General features: G+C 43.0%; 1 protein-coding gene across 1 annotated transcript in view; it reads left to right on the top strand.

Moving 5' to 3' along the window:
* The window catches only part of SEPTIN10 (septin 10), a 53,574-nt gene that overhangs the window by 24,062 nt on the left and 4,076 nt on the right, over nucleotides 1-25,436 (top strand). Inside the window, exons 4-9 of the mRNA XM_029231909.1 lie at nucleotides 187-382; nucleotides 7,429-7,615; nucleotides 11,397-11,558; nucleotides 13,167-13,263; nucleotides 14,607-14,775; nucleotides 20,688-20,820. Coding sequence (XP_029087742.1) covers nucleotides 187-382; nucleotides 7,429-7,615; nucleotides 11,397-11,558; nucleotides 13,167-13,263; nucleotides 14,607-14,775; nucleotides 20,688-20,820 — 944 coding nt within the window. The remainder of the gene's footprint in view (nucleotides 1-186; nucleotides 383-7,428; nucleotides 7,616-11,396; nucleotides 11,559-13,166; nucleotides 13,264-14,606; nucleotides 14,776-20,687; nucleotides 20,821-25,436) is intronic.

A 25,436-nucleotide genomic window follows, 5' to 3' on the forward strand; every position in this document is an offset into this window, starting at 1 on the left:
TGATTCATTTTTATGCTCTGCTGGTGACTCAGTGGACCAGCCTTAGCATGTATTTATTTCAGGGACAATCCAGCCTTTGAAGTATCTGAAATATTTGGGACCCATGAAACCATTGTAAGAGTTTACTGTTCAGTTTTTCTTTATCCATCCTGTGCACCTGTGAAGATGTACCTGCATTTCTTTCAGGGGAGACTGGAATTGGAAAATCAACGCTGATTGACACACTATTTAATACGAATTTTGAAGACCATGAATCCTCACATTTTTACCCACATGTTAGACTTAAAGCACAGACATATGAACTCCAGGAAAGTAACGTTCGATTGAAATTGACCATCGTGAATACAGTGGGATTTGGTGACCAAATAAACAAAGAAGAGAGGTACACGCTTTCCTCTTGTAATAAATAGGTTTTTCTTATTTCAGGATATCTGCCTTCTTGCCCTATGTGCTGTGATTTGATTTTCAACTGTGGAAACCCATGCCTTTCCTCCCAGACTTAAATTTTTTAAATAATTAAGCAATATTTTATTATTGTTAACAAATTGACATTTTTCTATCCAGTTGTCTAATTTCTTTAGAGTAATTTGAATCACATTTTTTAAATGTGTGTTTCAGCAAAAATAGTAATAGTTTTAGTTATTTCCTGATATGACAATTTGGTGTATATTAAGTGATTTGAACTAATTTTCAGGCAAGACTTGTCTTGTTGAGAAAAAAAAAAAACAACAACAAGGCATATATGGCAAATATATAATCGCCAAATCCATGTGCATGAATTGTTTTGTGAAATTCTAACTAAATTAGCCAGGTACATTATTAAGCATCGCAGGAAAGATTTGATAATGAAATTTTTATTTGTATTTTATATTAGGTCACTATTTTTGACATTATTTCTAAGGTATTATAATTATTCTTTCTCTTTAAATTTATTTATTTATGTATTTATTTTTATTATTTTGGGGTGGGGGTGCTGTGACTGGTCTTAGTTGAGGTACGCAGGCTCTTTGTTGTGGCGTGCGAGGTTTCTCTCTCTAGTTGTGGTGCATGGGCTCCAGAGCACGTGAGCTCTGTAGTTTGCAGCACGCAGGCTCTCTCGTTGAGGTGCACGGGCTCAGTAGTTGTGGAGCGTGGGCTCAGCAGTGTGGTGTGCAGGCTTAGTTACTCTGCAGCCTGTGGGATCTTAGTTCCCAACCAGGGATCGAACCCACCTCCCCTGCATCGGCAGGCAGACTTTACCATTGGACCAGCAGGGAAGCCCCTCCTATGGTATTATAAAGATTGATTATAGATTCTATATGAAATTTAAACTATAAAAGGAGGAAATAGACTGGGGCAAAGCAATGACTTTTTGTTCTTTCTCCTTTTTGAAAGTTATATATTTTCATTATTAGAGGTAGTTTCCTAGGTCCTAAAAGTTTGCTTTAGAGGGAAAATATGTTGCATCATTGACTGTCTTTATGTGTTAGCCTGAACACAAGTGTTCTACTTTAGAATTCAGGAAACAGTTTTGTGGGCTTTCTGGAGGAAGCAGGTCGGTGGAGGAGGCAAAGGCCTTTTCTGTATAGAAATCATTTACATTTATTCTTAGATATTTGGTAGTTTTGATGATCTTGTAAATGGCATCTTTTACAAATATTTCATTTTCTATTTGGTGTATGGAAATATAATTGATCTTGCATATAGCCACTTCTGTGAATTCTCTGATTAATTCCAATAACTCGTCTCTAAATTTGTTTAGGTTTTCTATGTATGTAATAGTATAATCTGCAAATAATGGCATATTCCTCCTTTCTAATTCTTTTGTTTCTTCTTTTTAAATAAGTTTTATTGCTGTATAATTTTTAAAAAATTTATTTGTTTTTTATTTTTGGCTGCATTGGGTCTTCATTGCTGCGCATGGGCTTTCTCTAGCTGCAGCGAGCGGGGGCCACTCTTCGTTGCGATGCACGGGCTTCTCATTGCGGTAGCTTCTCTTGCTGTGGAGCACGGGCTCTAGAGTGCAGACTCAGTAGTTGTGGCTCACGGGCTCCAGAGCGCAGGCTCAGTAGTTGTGGCGCACGGGCTTAGTTGCTCCGCAGCATGTGGGATCTTCCCAGATCAGGGATTGAACCCGTGTCCCCTGCGTTGGCAGGCGGATTCTTAACCATTGCACCACCAAGGAAGCCCTATTGCTGTATAATTTACATAGAATAATACAATGCATTGTTTGCTTAAGCGTACAATTTAGTTACTTTTGACAAACATGTAGTTCCTACCCACCACCACGACAGTTGTAGGAAATGTCCACAGCCTTGAGTCCCCTCACGTGCCCTGCAGCCCACTTCTTCCCCAGGGGCTCCCCCGGGGCGGTGCCTTCTCCTGGGGTGGGTGCTGTGGCTTCTCCCCGGCGCCCTCTGGTGAAGTCTCGGTACTTTGGCCTCCCTGAGTGCCTGTCTCTCCTCCGTCCTCAGTGGGTCTGCCAGGCTTTGTGCCCTCTTTTGTGCTGGGCCCCAGAAACTTGTCTGCAGGCAGTGGGGCTGGGAGGCTGTAGACTCCCCTCATTCATCTCCCAGTGATCAGCATTTTTACTGCCTGTTGTCCTGTGTCTGAAACCCCCTTTCCATATATTTTGTCCGGGCGGGGGTGGGGGCGGAGGCGGGGTGTGGATCCGGTTGCTGCTCCTCCAGCATGGCTGAAGACAGTGGTCTTTATTTCCTTTCTCACATTTTAATACCTGACTGCACTGGGACTGGCAGTACTCCACTAGAGTCAGTGGAGATAGTGGGCATCTTTGCCTTGCCCTGACTCCAAAGGGAAAGCTCCCTTTTTGCCCTGAATTATGCTCCTTTCTTTTTTTCAGTTAGAATAAGGAAGTTACTTTATATTATTAGTAAGAGTTGTTTTTTTAAAATCATGAATACATATTATTATCAGGTATTTTTTGGATTCTGTGGAAAAGATTGTAATTTTTCTCCTTTAATCTTTAATAAGATGAATTACAGTAACTGACTTTTTATTAGTAAATTAACCTGGCAGTCTTGGATACCATTTGGTATTCTTTTTATATTGTGCTGTATCTGATTTTTTTTTTTCCTTTTAGTATTTTTGCATGTTATGTCTATAAGTGAGGTTTTCAACCAGTATCTTATACTATCCTTTTTTTTTTTTTTTTTTAAATAAATGTTATGTTAGCCTTCTAAAATGGGTTTGGGGAGTTTTTCACTCTGTTTTTTGGAAAAATTTGTGTAAGATTAGAGTTATTCTTCCCTGGAATGATTGGTGGAACTTGCCAGTAAAACCATCTGGGCCTGGAGTTTTCTGAGAAGATTTTGAGTTATTAATTTTCTTTAATGATTATAGGACAATTTGGAGTTGTTTTTTGAGACAGCTTTGAAAAGTTACAATTTTCCAGGAATCTGTTTCATCCAAATTCCCAAATATATTTACTTAAAGATGTTGATAATATTCTTCTAACATATTTTCATTGTCTTCATCATCTGTAATGACATCTGCACCTCCTTTCCTGGTACTGGTCGTTTGTGCTTGTTTCTCTTCTCCTTGGTCAGCCTTGACAAAGTGTGGTAAGTTTACTTGGTCTTTTCAAATTTTGGCTTTGTCGATCCTATCAATTTTATACTTACTGTTTTTCCTATTTTATTAATTTCTGCTCTTATATCTGTAATTACTTTTCTTTGGATTTTGATCTAATTTGCTCTGATTTCTCACTGATTCTCAGCCTTATGTATTTAAGATTATAAATTACCCTCTAAGTATGGCTTTACCCATACTTACCCTCTAAGTGTGGCTGCATCCCACAAATTTTGATATGTAGTATTGATATTTCCAATTTCAATTAACTTTTTCTTTTATTTTATCCTGAAGAATAGATGCTTTTATCACTAGGTAGCGACCTCTTCCTCTTGTGAGGCTTCTGTGTTGTCAGACGTCACTTCCTTGTGGAGGCGTGCTCTTCTTTCCTTCACTCCAGCCTTTGGGTACTCTTGTGCTTTAGGTGTGCTTCTGATCAAGCATATGGTTTTCTTTTTTAAAATCCACTGTGACAATATTTATTTTTAATTGTGTGCTTAGTCCATTCACAGGTAATATATTTACTGATATTTTAGGTTTAAATTTACCATCTTATTTTGAGTTTTCTGTTTGTCGCGAGTTTCACATTTCTTTTTCCTTTCTTGCTTGATTTCTATTCTTGTGGCTGTTACCCTAGAAATTACCAACATAATCTCTAACCTAATCAAGGTTTGAGGTTAATTAATATTTGTACTTGTCCTCAATGATACAAATAGACAATAGAATGGAATTTTGAACAGTTAAACTGTTAACCGCCCCCCCACCCCTCCAACGTACCCTGTCATGTTTTCTCTCTCTTTTTCCTAACCACACAAGACATTATTATTATCATTTTATATAGCCAGTATTTACTACCCTCTTAACCAAAATTTTCTGTTTTACTCTCATACTTGAAATTTTAGTTGGGTATACAATTCTGGGTGGGCATTTATTTTCTTTCCTCCCACTGAAGATACCATTCCACTGCCTCCTGGCTTCTGTTTTTACTGCTGAGAAGGCAGCTGTGAGTCTGTCTTCCCCTTAAGAGTATCCTCCTTATTTTCCTCCAGTGCTTTTAAGATCTTTGTTTTTGTTGTTCTCCAGTTTTACCGTGATATATCTAGGTTTTATTTATTTATAATTTATCCTGATTGTGATTTGTTTGACTTCTTGAGTCTGAACAGTATCATCAGTTCTTTTAAAAAATCTGAGACATCATCTCTTCAGATGCTGTTTCTGCCCCTTCTGAAACAGTGTTAAAATGTATGTTAGACCTTCTCGTTATGTCTTCTGTGTTTATTAATCTCTCTTCCATAGTTTTATCTTTTTTTTTTCTTCTCTCTATTGTTTTCTGGATAATTAGTTTGGATTTATCCTCCAGTGTACTGATTCTCTCTTTAGCTGTGTCCAGTATGCTTTTAAACTAATCCATGAGTTTTTCATTCTGGTTATTATAGTTTTCAAATCTATACATTCTGTGTGGTTCATATTCATATCTGTAGGATCACTTTTTGTTACTTTACTATTCCCAGCACGTATATTCAAGTTCACCTTTATTTCTATTTTGTAACTATATCTTATAATTCCAGTACATTGCAATTTTGCAGTTATTGTACTGATGTTTGTTTTTTCCTTTGGTTCTTATTCATTGTGCCTTTTCTCCCCTATATGCTTGGTTGTTTTTTTATTGGAGTTCTCATGGTCTTTGAAAAGTTATTTGCGGAGATACTCAGAACAGATTTGGATTTGCTTACATTAGGTCCCTCTGGGTGTTAATACTCAGGATCCTAGTTGCGTGGCTTGAGGTTCTCAGAATCAGAGGCCATGTGTGAACCCGGGCCGTGGATTCCTGTGAGGGCTGACCCCGTGGCCACAAGTCCTTGAGGCTGGTTCTCCCTCTCCGTTTATTTTCCCAACTTCATTTAGTGCCAGGGCAACATTCCCTCACATCCTTGGGGAGGGGGGAGGAACTGCGGGTTTACTTCTAGCTCATTCCCGCACTGAAGGTGTAGATCTGAGGACCTCAGCGCAGTGTGGGGAGGCAGTCTCCTGTGTGGACCTGGACTTTGCTTTCTTCCTTCTTGTCCCGCAAATCCTTCGGGAGCAAAGCCGAAGAACCACATTGACAAACTGGCCTCAGGATGAAACTAGCACTGATGCTTTTAGTGCAGGGGCTGGTACACCTTTTCTGTAAAGGCCAGAGAAGTAAATATCTCAAGCTTTGCAGAACCTACGGCCTCTGTCCAAACTACTCTGCTTGTAGCGAAAAAGCAGCCTCAGACTATGAATAACAAAGGAACGTGGCTGATTTGGCCCATTTACCAAGCCCGCTCTGGTCCTCTGCTCACCTCCCTGTTTCTACTCTCTTCAGTTTTGAGGTGGTTACTTCCTTACCCTTTATGAGTACTTTGAAAAAGGAGGTGGTTTTTGTATTTTAAGCCAGTGTCTTTCATTTCATTGAAGATTGAACCTGCAAGGTACTGGAAACGGAAGCCTAGAGGAAAATACTGTGGAAGAATTTCTAATATTATTATTTATTTAACAAAAAATGTTTATGGTTTTCATTTATGACAGGCATTATGCAAAGCATTCAGATAGAGGAGTGTTTATGGCTATTTATAATTGATCTATTTTAAGTCATTAATAGAAGCTTCTTTGGAAATTTTATGTTAAATATGTACTTACAGATTAATTTTTACTGTTTTATGATTTTGGGGATGGCATCACGTTGGGTCACATTTAGACCAGTTTCCCAAGGATGGTGTCCCCGATAGTACATCTGATGTGGTGAAGGTGTGCTGTTGTGTTGTTGTGTGGAGAGCACAGAAGCGTAAGGTCCCGTCTCTGTCCCCAGCTGCGTGCCGTGTGCCTGGGGACAACAGGGGTTCTATGAGTTTGAAAGAAGGAGGTGATGATCCTCAAGGACTGGCAGGGCCAGGCGTTCCGCTGAATGCACATTTATTAGTACTGCAGCTGCACAGTTACTGACTGCTCTGTTTAGGGGCTACAGGGATAAGTGTAGAGGTGTCCAGGGAATTTGATAGAGGATCCGTTTGCTGCTTTTTTCACTTGGAAGCCCAGATTTGCCTGATGAGAATAGTTACGCATAGAAAGTTGAGGTTCACAGGCGGTGATTTAGCATACCAAAATGATGTGGACCGTTCACAAACTATTGTCTGCAGTGCATCGTGCTGTGAGCTGCACCCTGAAGGGTGAACAGCCTGGAACAGCTGTGGGGGCAGACGCGCCAGGCGGGAGGAGGGTCCAGGCAAGGACTCGGCGTGTCGGCTGCGACGGGCTTTCCCTTGCTTGTAAGTAAATAAGGTCATGCCTGCGTCACCAGTTAGGCGCTTCCACGTGGGTGTGCCCTTCCTCCTTACTACGTTAATGCTTTCCACGCCTCACGATCCGATTTCAGAAGCAGGGAGTCATGGAATTTGACTTAAGTATCTTTTAAGTTGTTGATACTCGTGCCTTCTCTCAGCAGAATAATATGCCATGTCCAGTTTGGTTGCAATTAGACGCCTACCCTCCTTCAGCAGCCTGGCAAGTGTGGGAAGCTGTGCCAGAAGGGCTCCAGCGTGTGAATGAGTGTGAGAGGGAATTAGTGTACGTTCAGTGTTGTTTCTATAAAATGGTTTAAAGCACAGGTTGTTCTGATGGTTTCAAAGTACTGCCTTTGTACCTGCACGTTTGCACATTGTTTTATTACTTAAGTTATCTGTTTAGCATAGATAGCAACTGTTCACTGATCTCAAACTTTAGATTTATGCATATACCTTATTATTATTCACTGATCTCAAACTTAGATTTATGCATATACCTTATTAAGGTATCATGAATATATTGTATTAAATATTTAAATAATTGTTTTTTCAGCTACCAACCAATTGTTGACTACATCGACGCTCAGTTTGAGGCCTATCTCCAAGAAGAGTTGAAAATCAAACGCTCCCTCTTTAACTACCACGACTCTCGCATCCACGTGTGCCTCTACTTCATCTCCCCAACAGGCCACTCTCTGAAGACACTGGATCTCTTGACCATGAAAAGCCTGGACAGCAAGGTGGGTTTGGAAAAGGACCAACCATCGTGCTTCAGTTCATTTTAATAGTTCCAAGTTCATTCACTTGGAACTATTAAAGTATCTTTATGATATATATATGATATATACATATGTCATAACTCTTATTCTGTGCATTTTAAAAACATTTGATAATTTTCAATTTTAGGATATTTTCCAGAGAAATTCAGTTTGGGAGATGAGATGCAAAGAAAAAGCATTAACATAAAATTTTAGTCCTTTTTTAGTGATTAAATTGCATGCCAGAATATGGGTATTCATTTTCACGTAACTATAGAATTTATTTGACACTAACTTTACTGTATGACATATTAAGTGAGAAGCAGCTCACTGATGAAGATCAAGGTCTAAAGTCTCACCACATATTACAGTAAATTACATTTTTATTTCAACTGTATCCAGAAAACCTATTTTTGAATTTCTGAGCCAATGAGCTATGTATAAATTCAGGGAGCTGTAAAATATAGTATCTACAAATTGACTCACTTCAGATTTTTTTTATTTCTTTAAAAGATAGTTAAAGACTACTGTCTTACACTAAAAAAGTCTCCAGGGTTCTCCTGTGACCTCTGATGGTGTGAGGGATGCAGCTCCGTTACCTGGCTGAGCATTTCGTGAGCTAGGACTGGGAAAGCGAGGACATCTGGCCACTGCTGCTTTCTGTATGGAAGTCGGTGTGGAAGGCACGCGGGCCAGCGGGTGCAGCGTCGGTGCAGAGATGGGCTGGCTTCTGACAAGTACCACAGTCCCCAGGCTGTGACGGGCCTGGAGGAAGCTGATGTGAGAGTCTGTTCACCTGATCGGATGTTCTGACCATTTAGCCGGTTGTTTTCATAGTTGAGTCTGATACAGGAAACCCATCTTATTCAAGGGACATAAACGCAAGAGTGCACAGCTCTGTCTCAGGCTGCGCTTGTCTGGTGGCAGCAGAGGTGCCTGCAGTACTCGCTCTGCCACCTAATCGCCCCTTGTTCCTGGCAGGTTTCTACCCTCCGAGCGTCCGTCTCCCTGCCTCTCAAACCAGAACCAGGAGAGTATCTCCCTCGAAGGCAGGTGTGAGGGTGGACTAAATCGACAATGTGTCTTGTTCTTACTACAGGGCTCCACGGCTCCCTCCACGTGGAGAGTTACCTGCTGTGCGGGTGGTGCCACGTCCCCCTCCGCCAGGGCCACTGTCGTGGCTGGGCCAGCCCTCTTGGTTCTCAGGGTCCCAGGATGCACATCAGCAACAAGCCTCACGGGACTCCGAGGAGCAAGGGTTGTCCCTACGGGTCCTGAGGGCACACAGCACACTCAAGGCCACACGGTGGGGTGGGAGTGGGGGGGAGGGAGGGAGGGGTCGTCAACCTGGGCTCAGCCTCTATCAGGGTCTGAGGGTGAGGCATCTGGGGTTTCACAGGTTCCCCCTTTGGTGGTGACTTTAAAGCACTAGCGTGCAAATTGGGGCTGGCAAGGGAGAGGCAGGTCGCTCCAGGCTTGGCCATCTAGGGTTTCTGAAAGGGGGTCCTCCAGGCAGGGCTGCCCGGTTCCTTACCTGATGGTAGCCAGTAGCTATGTCCGCAGCTGCAGTGGGTTTATTCGAATGGATGTCTTTGAAATAGATGCCTCAGCAAAGGTCAGTTTCAGGCGCATATGCTACAATCAAAAAGCTTAACGTCATGTATGTACACTGGCCTGCTCCTGCTATTAATAGTGGAATCAATTAGAAGTTACTAACTTGGCATAATTTATAGAATATCCATGTATCAATATTATATGATACCAAAATCAAGAACTTGGCATCAAATTTTTATATACTTTGACTAATTTATCTTCAAAGCTGTTTACCCACAATTGCTGAAAAGTTTATTTCATGGATAGTTGGAAAAATCTTTACCTCCTTTGGAACGTATTTAAGACCAATAAATCCAAATGTACACAGTAAATCAGTGTGAAATTGGAGAAGAAAAATACATTTAAGAATAGAAAAGGAATTACGATATTTAGTTTTCACTTTCATTCTGAAAATCACATTGATAGCTCACTCTCTTGGCACACATGACTACTTAGCCTGAAGTCTTTCACTGAAAACGAACTAGTAACCCAAAAGACCTATAAACCCCTGAATTTGTGGAGATATCACTCTTTGGTGGGGACGTTAATCATACAGAACTAGCGTCGCAGGTCAGTTGGTCTTCAGGACCCCACATCTCTTCCTCTCAGGCCAGTGATAGGACTTTTAAATAATGCTGAGAAAGGGGGACTTCCCTGGTGGCACAGCGGTTAAGAATCCGCCTGCCAGTGCAGGGGACACGGGTTCGATCCCTGATATGGGAAGATCCCACACGCCACGGAGCAACAAAGCCCGTACACCACAACTACGGAGGCTGCGTTCTAGAGCCCCGCGAGCCACAGCTGCTGACCCATGTGCCACAACTACTGAAGCCCATGCGCCTAGAGCCTGTGCTCTGCAACAAGAGAAGCCACCGCAATGAGAAGCCCGTGCACTGCAACAAAGAGCAGCCCCCGCTCGGCGCAACTAGAGAAAGTCAGCGTGCAACAATGAAGACCCAACGCAGCCAAAAATAAAATAAAATAATTAAAAAAAAATAATGCTGAGAAAGTTATTCCTTTGAGTCATGAACGTTTTTAGTTGGTATTCGTAAAATCTTCTTTCAACATCTTGGTAAGAGTCTGACAATGGGGTGCAGGTCAGATGAAGTCATTGGGAAAAGGGACCTGCTTAAATGAGAGGCAGAAGGAGGCCCTTGGCCTGTTCTGTAGGTCTGCTGAGATCAGTCACCCTGATTACTTAGTGCTTAGAGTATTAAGAAATAAAAAATTCTTAATGAATTATGCAGTGGATTTCAGCTCACGGCTTACATTTTATTTATTTTGTGTATGATGGAATTGTCAGAGACTGAGAGAAGAAAATGTGAGATTTCTAAACCTGAATTCAGATGAAAGATGAACTTTATAAGAGCTGTGCTTTATTTATTTATGTATGTATGTATGGATGGATGGATGGATGGGTGGATGGCTGCGTTGGGTCTTCGTTGCTGCGCGTGGGCTTTCTCTAGTTGCGGTGAGCAGGGGCTACTCTTCGTTGCGGTGCGCGGGCTTCTCGTTGCAGTGGCTTCTCTTTTTGTGGGGCACGGGCTCTAGGCCCGAGTTCTCCAGTAGTTGTGGCACATGGGCTCAGTAATTGTGGCTTGAGGGCTCTATAGCGCAGGCTCAGTAGTTGTGGCGCACGGGCTTAGTTGCTCCGCGGCATGTGGAATCTTCCCAGACCAGCGCTTGAACCCGTGTCCTCTGCATTGGCAGGCGGATTCTTAACCACTGTTGTCACCAGGGAAGTGCCAGAGCTCTGCTTTTAAAAAGCAGTTATTGTAAGGCCAGCATTGGTAGGAGTGGTTGTATACGATTATCTGGTAAAAATGAAGCCAATGATTCTACGTCAGGAGTTGGCAAGCTTTTCCTGTGAAGGGCCAGGTAGTAAATACTTCAGGCTTCGCAGGTCGTGGGCCTCTGATACAACTACTCACTTCTGCTATTATAGAATGAAAGTGGCCATAGGAAATATGTAATGTGTAATGAATGGGCCTAGCTGTGTTCCAGTAACTCTTTATTTATGTAAACAGGCAGTGAGTGGACTGTAGTTTGCCTGTCCTCTGATCTAGGTCAAGGAAATTTGTCAGGGACTGAGTGGTTTTGAATGCAAAAGCTTCAGGATTAAAAAATAAATCCTCAATCATGAGATTTTGTTTCTCTTTATTCTTAATAGGTGAACATTATACCAGTGATTGCCAAAGCAGATGCAATTTCTAAAACTGAATTACAGAAGTTTAAGATCAAGCTTATGAGTGAATTGGTCAGCAATGGTGTTCAGATATACCAGTTCCCAACAGATGATGAAACTATTGCTAAAGTCAATGCTTCAATGAATGTAAGCGCTTAACTGAATATTATTTCTGTTTTACATATGAAAAAAGTGATTTATAAGTAAGTAACACTGCTTCTAATGTATTTTCACTTCTGTCTTCCAAAACAAGGTGAATTTTGAAAGAGTCCAGTATAGGGAAATGTTTTATTTTCTAGAGTTGGAAAAGTATAATGAGAATATATTTTTGAGCATTTTTCTTTCCTCCCTACTTTCACCTAAATGAAGTGATACATCTGTGAGACCGGGATTCATCTTTTGTGGAACCATATTTAATTGCCTTAGAAAGATTCCTTTCTGTCCTTTCTTTAAGAACATGAGAAGACATTACGGCCTCCCTCAGAATGCTTTAGGATCTTAAAATCTTTAAGGAGAGCTTTCTAATCTGGTACTGAAGCTCATTCTCCCTTACAGGGTCACAGGTACATATGAAATATTCACATAATTATTTTAATATTTTAATATAGAATATATTTAGTATATTTTAATTATACATAACTTAATGTGATTGAGGATGACTAAGTTCTTTGTGTTACTTGAGGCTACCAGATTTCTTAAATAATTGGTTATATTTTGATGGATCACGGGTTTTGGAGTCAGACTTTACCATGTGTTCTTGTGGGAATTATTAACCTCCCTGAGACTGTTAACTTATCTATGAAATTGGGTTAATAATACCTGTCTTAAGGGTTGTTGTGAGGATACAGCTTTGTTCACTGCCTGACACAGTGACATTCAGTACCTGTTTGTTCCATTTCTCCCCTTTTTTCTGATTTTTTCATACTTTGTTCATATTAAGATACTTAAATATATAGAAAGCTGACTAATGTAAAGGGAAGTGATATTAATTTCTGTGTGTTAAATTGTCTTTATATCTAATTTGTTTTTTGTGCCCACCTGGAATAAGTTTTCAGAGGGGTGCAATTAAGAGACTAAATATTGTCAATTATTAAATATTAAACATGATACTGTTTACATTAGACTTTTCCCCTACATTCATCCTCAGCTTCAGACAGGACGGTCTACTCACTGCTATTAAATCCAGCTATTGTATCTTTGTTCAAAATCTTCTCCTTACTATGCTAGTTCTTCCTATTCTGCTTGATCCGTCTCCAGTTTGGGTTGTGTCTTCCTGCCCAAAGAGACCTCTCCCTCCTCTAAATTTCTATAACATTTGTATTTAGCATGAGTTTGGGACTTAAATATTATTTTATATTAGTGTTATATATGTAGATATACACTATATATATACACACTTTGGTTATATGGGGTGTGTGTGTGTGTGATTTCCTCAACGTTATCTTTGTCTTTTAGGACCAAGATAATAATGAGGGAAATGATACCTGTGCTAGAATTCTGTTTTTGTATTCTTGCAGCAAAATAGGAATACGTGTGGGGCATGCTCAGTAAATAATTCTCTCTCTAGGGCCTGAAGATGACTCTGTAGAACAGTTGGCATACACGTGAACAGCTGTGAACACATATTCACAGGGCACATTTTAAAAGCTGAGGCACAGCAGATCATTTGGCTTTAACACATTTGTTATTTAGTAAATTTTCTCTTCTCTGTTTTTACTGGTATGAGATGTGATTGATGTCCTGGCTTCTTTCCAGGGACACTTGCCGTTTGCTGTGGTAGGAAGTATGGATGAGGTGAAAGTTGGAAATAAGATGGTTAAAGCTCGCCAGTACCCTTGGGGCATCGTACAAGGTAAAGGAGATAAACGAGGATATGTGCGCTGCCTGACAGCCTGAAAGTTGAATTTAATGCGTTCTAGGAGGTGATGCTGATTTGGGGTTATGATTGGCTGTCAGAAGGGTTGGCTCTGTTCTGTTTTAGCCATGTCTGCAGAGGCACAAGGCACAGCCTCCCTACTTCCTGTCTTAGATCATGTTACCTGCCCAGGTGCACCAGGACGTTCAGAAGGCGGGAGGCACTGGTCGGGTACTTTGAACAAAATTTGAGTGTAAATACTATTGTTTAAACATAGTACGTAAACTAAGTACTAGATAATTCTGTGACACAATAAACCACTTTGTAAATTTATATATTTTTACTCATCAAAGTATTGCCAACTATTTCCCAAACAAACCAGTCAGCCAAGTAATAATTTTTAGCATTTGTCTAACTCTACAATGAGTAAGTAATTAGCACTTGACTGGCTCATTCATTCATGATGCCAACTGATGGGGAATGGATTACCCCTGCTGGTACTGGTTTCCCAGTGCTGCTTTTGTGTGTGTGTGTGTGTGTGGTACGCGGGCCTCTCACTGTTGTGGCCTCTCCCATTGCGGAGCACAGGCTCTGGACGCGCAGGCTCAGCGGCCATGGCTCACGGGCCCAGCCGCTCCGCAGCATGTGGGATCTTCCCGGACCGGGGCACGAACCTCTGTCCCCTGCATCGGCAGGCAGACTCTCAACCACTGCGCCACGAGGGAAGCCCCAGTGCTTTTTTTAAGTCGACAAATTTTGTAATTAGTGGAAAATATTGACAAAACTTAACATTTTTAATGTACAGAAAATATAAAGGCAATAATTGTACTTAAAACGATTGATCACAGTAACACATGTGACGCAGAATCACAAATGTGGCATTGTGTGACAAGAATTTGATGTTTACAGCAGGCACAGGTGGTGTTCTCGAGTGTGCAGAATTTACCACCTTGAAGTTTTAGTGAAAAAATATTACATACTCTTTTCAGGCGGTATGTGAAATGTCCTGAGGATGGTTTATAAACTGCTAACAAAATACTAGTGAAATGATTGGAGCATATGGTACAGAATAGAATATATTTCTTTCCTATTTCCTGTTTATCCTTGGCTACTAAATTTAAGCAAACCTCTGTTAATCAATATCGCCTATAATTCGGTGTGTGTAATACAAGAATTGCTTCCTTGGTTACTTGTATGAAACAACCATAGCTGTTAATCAGACTGATCATTTCGCTGTTTGGGTTATTTCAAATGTGTTTTCATTTACTCGTCCATTCAACAAATACTAATTATATGTCAGGATTAAAAATCGGTGTTGCTGTTTTCTGTTTTCCGGCTAGTGGAAAATGAAAACCACTGCGACTTTGTCAAGCTCCGGGAGATGCTCATTTGCACGAACATGGAGGATCTGCGAGACGAGACGCACACGAGGCATTACGAGCTGTACCGGCGCCGCAAACTGGAGGAGATGGGCCTCACAGACACGGGCCCAGAGAACAAGCCGCTCAGGTGAGCAGCCAGGGAGGGAGGTGGGGTGGGCCTCTCCGTCTGCCCAGGATGACAGAGAGTCTCCCACATCGTGAGGTGGCGCCACCTGCTACGATTAATGACTCTGCTCTCCATGCCGCCCTCGGAGGTCTTTGTCCTTACCCGACTCAGGGAGTTTGAGTAGAAGGCAGGACACAGGGCAGAAGCCCAGGATTTCAGCATCCGCTGAAGTGAGTAACCAAAGGAAAAATCTCTCATTATTTGGTTTTATTTTTGTATTTATGTGAAGAAGGTGAAAGAGTATTGATTATTATTTTAAAAACCTGGACTATGAATCATATTAACTACAAAGCTGTTGTTTTTTATCCTGATGAAAGTTTTGGAATGACTAAACTTAGGAAAATATCTTGTAAAGGAAGCACTAGTTACGGGCCAGCTCTGGTAAAGCGATGATTTTCTCTGCTGAAGAGAAAGCATCTAGCATTGGCTTCCCTTCGTGTTTCCCAGGAGGCTTCACTTCTCGCTCTTTCAAGTCTGTGGGTGGTGAGGGGTCCCCACGTGCCTGAAGGAGACGCGGATCCTGAGTGACAGCGGGCGGGGTGGCCTTGCATGCTGGAGGAGAGGGATTCAGGTGCCTGGTGGCTCAGTTATCAGTCACCTGTGGAGGACTCAGAAATGCAGGTTCGCAGTTTCCGGGTATGGAGCCGAAGAATCACATTTAAATGAAAATTCCCACTCAGCCCTTCAGCAGACACTTCCTGCTGGTCACTGGCCAGGTGTGCACCGTGGGTGCAGAGAGGAAGATGCTCTTGCCCTGTGTGGTGATCAGGGTCTGGGGGAGTGAGGAGGCCCGGGCAGGAGGCTGCTGTGGGCATCCAAGTACGAGCAGACAGGGGCCTGTGCTGGCGTGGCAGTGGCGGAGGTGGTGAGAAGCATGGTCACCACATAGGACTGGAAGGTGACGTCAACATGACTCTCTGATGGTCTGGATATGGATGTAAAGGAAAGAGGAAGCCAGGGTGGTGGCTCCAGTTACTGTTTTCCACCTGAGAACCTGGGTGAACGGTGGTGATGTTTATTGTTATGAGCAAGACGGGGGAAGGGGTAGACTTCCTGGTGGGTAACTGAGAAGTTTGGGACATGTTACATTTCAGTTGATTATTAAATCTTCAGGTGAAGACTTAGAGTAGGTTATTTCATAAACGAATCTGGAGCTCGGGGAGAAGTGAAGGCTGAGACGATACTTTGGAGTCAGCAGTGAATAATACTGCATCTAGTGTTCGCAGTGCTCTTATTGTTCTGAGCTTTTACTACCTGGGGAAAACAGAGGAGACATATGCAGAGACCTGGAAGGCAGAGAGAGAAAGGCACCTTTAAGTCTCTGCAGGAAGGTCGGAGGAGCAGGGCATCCTGGTGGGGATTTGGTCTTTGTCCTCGGAGAAAGACACAAAGTTTGAAGGAGTGATACCGATACGGTATTTGCACTTAAAAGATCACTCTTGGCTGCAGTGTGAGGGAGGGGTCAGAGGGTGTGCAGAGGTGCTGAGGAGCTAAGTGCCAGCAGCAAGCACAGAACTGGGTGTGTTTGAGAGACATCTAGAAGATAAAAGTGAAAGAACTTAGTGACTGTTCAGATGTAATGAGGTAAAGGAGCAGAAGATGCCAAAAGAAGACTTCTGCTGGCCTGGATCAGTGGTTTCTCCAGCTCGGCAGGTAGCTGTACCCTTCACAAGGCAGTGTCTCTGGAGGCGCACTGGCTGCTCTGTGGGGCAGGATGGAGATCGTTAGCTCAGCTGGGACCTGGGGACTTAGAGTTTCCTCTGAAACATCCAAGTGACAGTGTCACATAGGCACTTTGGCTGTTTATCTGGAGCTCAGAGGAGAGAGGAGAGGGCTGGGCCAAAGGGATGAACTTCAGAGTCACAGGCACTAAGAGGTGGTTAATTGAATACTGCGTATGGGTGAGATGCCTGGAGAGAGAAGTACATTTGGAAAGAAAGGTGCCTTGGAAACAGCCTTGAGTCCGTTGAATGTGTGTCAGCAGAAGAAGCAGACAGAAGCGGTTGAGAAGCCTAGGGTAGGGGAAGGAGGAAACCAGCAGGGTCGTGCCTCGGAAGCCAAGTGAAGAGGGTCTCAAGAAGGGAGAGGTGGCCGTGTTGAAAGTGAGAGGGTTTTGCTGTGGAAGTACAGCAGTGTGATACAGTCCAGTTGCTCCCTTGACCGTTCTTTGACAATAACGAGGAACACGCCATCTGAGTCAAAAAGGACAGCACAGGCCAGGGCTTGCAGATTTTTTTTTTTTTTTTTGCGGCACGCGGGCCTCTCACTGCTGTGGCCTCTCCTGCTGCGGAGCACAGGCTCCGGATGCGCAGGCTCAGCGGCCATGGCTCACGGGCCCAGCCGCTCCGCGGCATGTGGGATCTTCCCGGACTGGGGCACGAACCCACGTCCCCTGCATTGGCAGGCGGACTGTCAACCACTGCGCCACCAGGGAAGCCCAGGGCTTGCAGATTTGAAGGGAGAAAACCAGTTTCATTCATGAACAAACCATTTCCAGCCTTCCTTCCAGGAAGGGGGATGTCCAGCGGGCCCAGCTTAGGACATGTGCCCGTGTTCTGGCTGGGTGGGTGTGAGCCTGACTGCCTGTCCCACCAGAATGCATCCCGTGGGAAGAAGTAGCTCTCCAAAGGTAACCAGAATAATAATACAACAGGAGAGAGAGATGGTGGGCGGGCACTCAGAACAGCCGTTTTTTAGCATTGCCTCAGTTTGGGGAGCGTCTGCCCACTGGACAGGTGAAGAATGGAAAACTGGGAAAGGAGGCTCTTCAGTGGAGGCCAGGTTACAGAGTGGGCAGGAGGAGTGGCTGCAGGTTGCTTGCAGAGGACAAGCAAGAAGGCCGGGGGCTCGAGCTCAGTGTGAGGGAGGCCCTGCCCACCTGCCCGGGAGCTGGTGGCCCTCTACTCTGCCCAGGCCTGCAGTCCTGATGAGATGGGATTCCTTGGGTCAAGCGCAGCAGAATGTTCTCTCCTCTTGGTGCTTTCTCATTTGTGAATAAATTATTTGATAAAATTCCTGTAGTTCTTTATAGCCTGAGGTCTAGGAAGGTTTCACCAGTGTGGTTTTAAGAACTTGTATTCTGTTTTCTTAGGAATCTTCCCATTTAATTTGGGATGTGTACAACAACAGTCACTATAATTTGGTTGGCACGTAAAATCTGTCCCTCAGTATTGTATCTATGAATAAGAACAGTTAAGTTACATGAGCCTGTTAGGCTGCGCTCTGCTCTTTATGGCCCGGCCTTTCTCTCTGCAGCCCCGCAGTGTCTCCATCTCTGTTTCACTTGAATGGTTATGCTGAGTCATGGTTTGTGTCCCCGTGTACCCACACCCATCTCATGCTTGTCATGAGGTCCAGGGGGTCGGCATTATGTGTACCCCTGTAGTCTTAATTAACTGATGTTTACTTATTTAAACTACATGAATCATGCTTTTATCAACCTCAAATCCCCAAGTTATTTTAGGTGAACAAAACCAGTCTCGTTTACCATCACTGAAGTGCTCTGGGCCCTCAGAGTCTGGAAGGGAGATTTGTGTGGTATTTTAGAGTTTCTTAAGTGTTTGGCATAATTTTTTGTGTCATAAACTTTGTGTCTTTCTGCACTTGGTCTGTGGTGGACGCTCATCAGGCCTGTGAGAGCTGCACCTGGAGCTCAGGGAGGTCCTGAGTGAGGGGGACGCAGCGGTTTTCCTGATGGGCACGAGCAATCAAGGATGCATTTTCTTCCTCTTTCATTTTCAGCTCTGCCTTCAATCAGTGATGTTTGCAACTAGGGTAGGATGCTGCATTAAATATCACGGCAGCAGGAGAGCTCTTTTTCATTCTCAGATCCATGGCAGTCAACAGTGGTTGTATTAGTTTCACAGCCACTCCTTGCAGGCCCTCTCAGAGTTTCATTACCACCTTTTGAAAGACAGTGCGGTCTCTTTCCTTGCAGTTGGCTCTGTGAGTTTACCTGTCACAGTGGGCGTGTGCGATGGATGCAGAACACGTGGGACCAGTGTTTCCTCTTTACCTCTTGCTGAGGCACCACTGTAGGCGGGATTTATGCTGGTTAGGGTTACAGGCTTTGGAGCACGTCTGATCAAGTTCCAGCCCCAGCTTTGTACTTGCTAACTCTGTCCCTCTGTGCAGGTGACTTTACCTCTCCGAGCGTCGTCTTCTTTCCTGAAGGACAGTGTTAGTGCTTTGTTCTGCATGGCGCTGCGGGAATTAGTGAGTCCAGACCAGTCCCTGCTGGTAGCAGCTATTCTGCAAGTGTTTGGTCTTTTCTCTTTGCCAGGTGGCTTGATTTTCCTCCTGAACAACTCAAGTGCTTGTGTAAGTAAATTAGTGAGAACTTTTTAAAACTTTGATTTGACATGATTTAAATACATTATTTAAACTAAGTTTGCCACTAAAGGCTATCAGTCCAGTATAGGACCAGTGAAATGTGGGCGAAGGTGACCTGATCGATTTAGAGGCTTCTTTAAAATAAGACCAAAACAAACACAGAAAAACAAAAAACCTTATAAAAAGTAAAATGCCTCGAGATTAGAGGCATTTATGTGGTTATCTAGGGCATTCTGTACATTTATGAACTTTGCTCTTAAAGACAATGTGTAGGATTGTTCCTCCTTGGAATACATGCTCTGAGTACCACACACTCATGCTCAGCTGTAAGTGCTATGGTGTAACATTTCTTCCTTTGTTTTTCCTTAAATTTATACAGTTCTAGCCATGAAAGATTTCTCCAGTTATAAGATTAGTAAAATTCCTGAATTTCATCACATTTTAAATCTATTTAGCTATATTTTTATAAGTAATAGAAATTTCTAACTGTGACACAGCTGGAAAGTGAATCTGTGTTCCCTGTTAAACCTTGGGGATATTCTCCAAGTGAGCTGAAATGGAAGGGCCCTGCATTGCCGGATATAAGGTCTGTGGTTCTTCTGAAATGCCACAAGTAAGACAGGCAGGCACTGGCCGTGGCGTTCCAGGACAGTCCCTGCCCTGCTTGGTTAAACTGGCTCTACTTCCCTGCAGCTTCTATCATTAGATGAACATCTATGAAGAAACCGAAACATCTGGAGGGCTCTACTGGATAGCTGGGTTATGGAGATGCTGAGCTGTTAGGAGAGAGAGGCAGGTGGGGTGTAAGTGCCAGGAAGAGGTATAAACAAAGAGCCATGGAAGTGCTTGGGAGGAACAGTGGATTCCAGCTGGGGAGACTGGAGAAGCGAGGGACAGGACTAGTGAGTAGAGGGAGGGCTGGGAAATGGGCAGTGGCTGGAGCATGAAACGTGTGGCATGTCTTAGGAACAAAGGTTAGGTTGGTACAGCTGAAACCTTAGGGGGATTGGGTCTGTTGGGCCAGATTGTGAAGTTTCTGAAGTGCTGCTATCCTGTAGATAATATAACTAATGCAGAGGAAAAAGATAAGGAGATGTCTGTTTTTGGTGGAAAAATCTTAGGAGTGGCAGGAAGGACGAAATGAAAGAAAGAGGAACTAAAAGCCTAGAGCTCAGCTGGGAGATTACTCCAGTAACGAAGGCAGAAAAGCACAAAGATCAAGTTGGGCTGAACACGGTGTCTGTAGAAATCAAAACAAGACGGGACTGAAGTGATGTCGGGGTCTTAGGCTGAGCCCCCAGAGCCTGGTGATCGGACGTGGCAATGAGGGGAGGGGAGGAACCAACAGAGGTGGAAGGAGGAATCCATCTGGGGTGAGATGAGCACCTCTGGGAGCACCGGCAAAGCAGGGACCCGCAGACAGGTCCACGCTCCCTGGAGCCACGTGTGCTGTGATGGTCACGGGGCCTAACGCGCATCGAGTGTTCGCAAGTTTGTGATGTAATCTCGCTAACATGAGAGTACCATAAATAATTTTTCAGTCTTCAGGAGACCTACGAAGCCAAAAGACACGAATTTTATGGTGAACGTCAGAGGAAGGAGGAAGAAATGAAGCAGTTGTTTGTACAGCGTGTGAAGGAGAAAGAAGCTGTATTGAAAGAAGCTGAGAGAGAGGCAAGTGCGCTGGTTTGTTGGGATGTGCACTTATTTGGGGTGTCCTGTTAACCTGGGGATAATTATCTCAAGAATTCCGAGATGGTTTTGAAAACTAGTTGTTCCTTAAAAAGTAGCTATTGTATTTTAACACATACTCTTTGGATGCAGACTTCCAAAAAAAAGAACAGGCTGGAAACAGAAATTTTTGCCTTTTTGAACAAGGTGTCTTCCATTAGAAGTGGTTTATCGAGGACTTGTAAAGGACTAGGTTACTAAGAAGCGTTTGAAATACCTTAACCAGGAGCCAGAAGTGTTTTAGCTGTGGCTTGATAAAGCCTTTTCTGAGAGTTTTGAGTCCTTGGGATTGTTGTTTGAAGTAGGTGACTCTGAGAGCTGTTAACTAGCCTTTGAGTTTGAAGTCAGGCTTCCTGGAGGTGGGTGGTCTGGGCAGCCTGGGCGCAAAACCATCCGCAGTGAGTTTGGTTTGCTTCTGGTTCTCCAAGGATCAGTTTTAGTTTTACTTGAGTTAAGGTATTTTCTGTAGACTTTACTGTAATGGCTGCTTTTAAATAAATGGCCACATTTAAGATGAGGGTCAAAAAGGATGAGCTGCACAAAGGAATCTCTAAGAGAAGACAGAAATGTTAATACAAATGAACTTGCTGATGTAAGAGTTCCTGAAGAGTTATTTGTAAAGTAATTTAATGCTACAAATTTATTATTTTAAGTACCCTTATAGTACTTGCTATTTCAATAAACCCTGTAGTAAGTGGTTTTATAAAATAATCTATCTTGTTTATAATTTGAATTTTGATCTTTATTTTGAAAAAGTTCAAACAATGGGAAAGTGAAAGTACGGGGTACCTGTGTCCCTCCCCAGACCTAGATTTAGGATAGACATTTTGCCGTCTTTAGTGTGTGTGTTTCCCTGGTCGTCTGAAAGCTGGTTGTAGACATCACAACACTTTATCACAGGCACTTTCATGCATCTCTGAAGCTCAGGTGCATTTTCCTCCATAACCACAGTACCAGTACTACACCTAAGAACAGGAATAGCAATGCCACAGACTCTCCTAATCCCCAGTGCACAATCAAATTTCCCCACTCGTCCCAAGATTGTCTTTTATTGTTGCTTTCTGTTCGGTGATTTTTTGTTTTTGAACCAGAATTCAATCTTAGGTCTCATTGCATTTGGGTGTTCTGTTTTGTTCAGTCTCTTATTTGAAAACAGTCCCTAGTTTGGAGTTTTTATTTATTTTAAAATATTTATTTATTTATTGGCTGTGTCGGGTCTTAGCTGCGGCACGCAGGATCTTTCGTTGCAGTGCATGCATGGGCTCCTCTCTAGTTGTGGCACACAAGCTCAGTAGTTGTGGCATGCAGGCTTAGTTGCCCCACGCCATGTGGGTTCTTAGTTCCCCAACCAGGGATAGAACCCGCATTCCCTGCATTGGAAGGCAGATTTTTAACCACTGGACCACCAGGGTAGTCCCTGGAGTTATTTTTAAATACAAATATTGAGGAAGGAGTTGTGATGAGTAGGAAATAGGGTGCTGATTTTTCTTTTGATTAGTAGATGCTTCTCTGGTAAGAGTTTCTTTCTCATACATCATGGTTCTCAGTTTCTCCAGTGAGGAGAGAAGATGTAGAGGTGGTTTATAGTTGAATTCTAATTTTTCAAACCCCACATAAGAATATTTTGCTTAAATGCATATTGTTTAAAAGGAAACTGAAAATTCAGGGTGACCAAATGGTTGAAAGAAAAAGAGAAGTATTATTTGTCAGTAGGTGCTTCATAGATGTTTATTTTTGTGATTCAAGCGGTTTCGTGTTAAGAACATTAAAACTAATGAAGTTAGTTTAAACCAAGTTGTCACAAGAGTTCTAAACTTTTAATTACATAGGTTTAGAAGCAGATTACTGGCCTGTTTCATTAATATTACAATAATATTAGTAAGTTCCCTCATGACCAGTTTCATCCTGCAAGGCTGGTACGTTAGAGTCAGGTCTGGTGCAGGGCATCTGGGGGTCACCTTCACTCGCATGAGTGATGATTAACTCAAGAGCCATCAGTTAGGACTTCCCTGGTGGCGCAGTGGTTAAGAATCCACCTGCCAATGCAGGGGACACAGGTTCGAGCCCTGGTCCAGGAAGATCCCACATGTCGCGGAGCAACTAAGCCCGTGTGCCACAACTACTGAGCCTGCACTCTAGAACCCGCGAGCCACAATTACTGAGCCCGTGCTCTAGAGCCCACAAGCCACAACTACTGAAGCCCGCAGGCCTAGAGCCCGTGCTCCGCAACAAGAAAAGCTACCACAATGAGAAGCCTGTGCACCGCAATGAAGAGTAGCCCCCGCTCACCGCAACTAGAGAAAGCCTGCACAAGGCCACAAAGACCCAACACAGCCAAAAATTTTTTTAAAAATTAAAAAAAAAAGCCATCAGTTGAAGGACCAAGGAGGACCATATAATCTACCGTCAGTGTAAGTGCAGTTTTAGAGGGAAAGGAGGCTTTTTAGTAGTTACACTGGACAATAGGTAGGTGTAAACCAGGTCTCTACTGGGCAAAGTGGGACATTCAAAGCTAGTTACATCAATAAGATACTGGCAGGTAACCCAAAACGTTACTTAAGTCTGTATTAGATGGCCTTGTTATTAAAATATCCTTGGCAATTCACCTTTTGTATGAATTTGGCCGATTTTCATGTATAGTACAGAGTTAGCTGAAAATGCAGTGAACGTCAGGTAACTAGAGTAGGCAGATGCACAGGACAGATATCATGTCAGGATACTGTTTAAATGGCTTCTTTTGTGCATCTTTTGTTAACATCATCCTGGATGCACAGCCCTTCCCCACCACAAGAAAAAGTGCACTTTATATTTATCCCTCAGGTGAAGTGCGTGACCAACATTAAAATGTTACTACTTCTGAATTTTATATGCAAGTCTGTTTCTTGGTTAGTTGTTCACTTAGTATTTATGCCTCTCCTGTTTCTAAAAGTATTCTAGATAATTTTCAGTAAACAAGTACAGCTGCACTAGAACCTGGACGTGGGGAGTCCAGGATGAGCAGCGAGGTTTGCACTCAGTGCAGCTGAGCCGCAGCGCTGGGTGCTTGTCAGTGACACTTCCGGGGTCTCCAGCCAAGTACAGAGGTCAAAGACACTGACTAGTTTGGCAAGAGAGGAATGTTGTCTCTGGTATTCACTTTTTTAAATGGATACTTTAAAAAGGATCACTGAGCAACAGCATGTATAGTGTCCTTAGAAGCAGGTTTACAAGAGACAGCAGCGTACCACATTGGCCATAGAGGCTTCAGAGCATCCGTGAGTAGTTTAACAGCACAGAAGAACTTGAAAATGTGTCTGAGTTAAAGGGCTTGTAGTGAATATTGGAGCTGTGAGCGAGCGCTTCCTGCAGGTGGAGCAGACTGTCACTGACGAAAGCCATGAACTCCACAGAATGTGAATAAGTCACATTCCCCCTGACCCCTTTCTAAGACGTTTTTCTCTTCATAGTTTTCCTGGAATTTTTAGTCAACCTCATAAATGATATATGAAGTACTCCATAACCTTTCAGGATATTTAAGGATATAAAGTGTGCACCCTCCGTTTAAGTGTCTGTCAGAGATGTATCTCTGTTCACATAACGTAAATCTGCCCTGTGGCCTCTTTTTCCAGGCGTCACCCGCCAGCTGCCCCGCTCCCCTCCCAAATCCACGGGGTGCACGCATGCTCAGAGAGCTGCCAGTCTGTGTATTCATACCACCGATTTATTTATGTTTCTTTTTATAAAGAACATGCTTCCTTCCTTTATAAGGAACCACTTACATAAGCAAATACTAAGGAACTGATCCCTCTGGAAATGACATCCTCAGGAATAAGAGAATCTTCGGGCCTTACTTCATCTGTTTCAACCCTATCCTGTAAACTTTGCCATCAGGGTTGCCGGTTCACTCGCCAGCCCGCTCCGTATCTGGAACATCTGATTTTTATTAGGAAGCAGCATAGCTCTCTGCTCTCTCTGCCCTCAGCCTCTGATGAATTTCCTCAGTGATCACAAGCCATCCTTTCTGGAAACCAAGTCCTACTTTTTGTATAAACGTTAGGTTGCTGCCCAGAACTGAAAATGCTAATTGAAAATTTATCTAACCAGACCAGAGAACCAAAAACAAAGTTATTTTTTTGATGTAGATTCTAGATGTTGTGCTTGTGTTCTTGGCACCACAGCCGATTCGTAAGGAACCTGCTGAAGTCTCTAGATCTTTTTTCAGATAAACAACAATCAAACCAGGGAATTCTCATGTTGTACTGTTATAAACTTTGGCAAAACTCATTTTAATGACTGCACTGAGTGTATTTAGCATAAGTGAATTTTAAAATGTTCTCTCTCTTAGAGACACAGGTATATTTTCCCAATTATGGTGTAAACCCAGCCAGTGCAGCTGACCCTTGAACCACCTGGGTTTGAGCTGCACGGGCCCATTTATACGTGGATGTTTCTCACTCACCGAGTCCACAGGACTGCACCGGTGCGTCTGTGCTTACGGAGCTGTGACACACGCGAATCTTCAACCAGCGGGGTTTGGCGTCTTCAACCCTGCAAGGTTCAAGGGTCAACTGTATATTTAT

The sequence above is a fragment of the Monodon monoceros genome, unplaced genomic scaffold, assembly GCF_005190385.1.
Source record: "Monodon monoceros isolate NGI ecotype Baffin Bay Population unplaced genomic scaffold, NGI_Narwhal_1 Super_Scaffold_19, whole genome shotgun sequence".
Lineage (NCBI taxonomy): Eukaryota > Metazoa > Chordata > Mammalia > Artiodactyla > Monodontidae > Monodon > Monodon monoceros.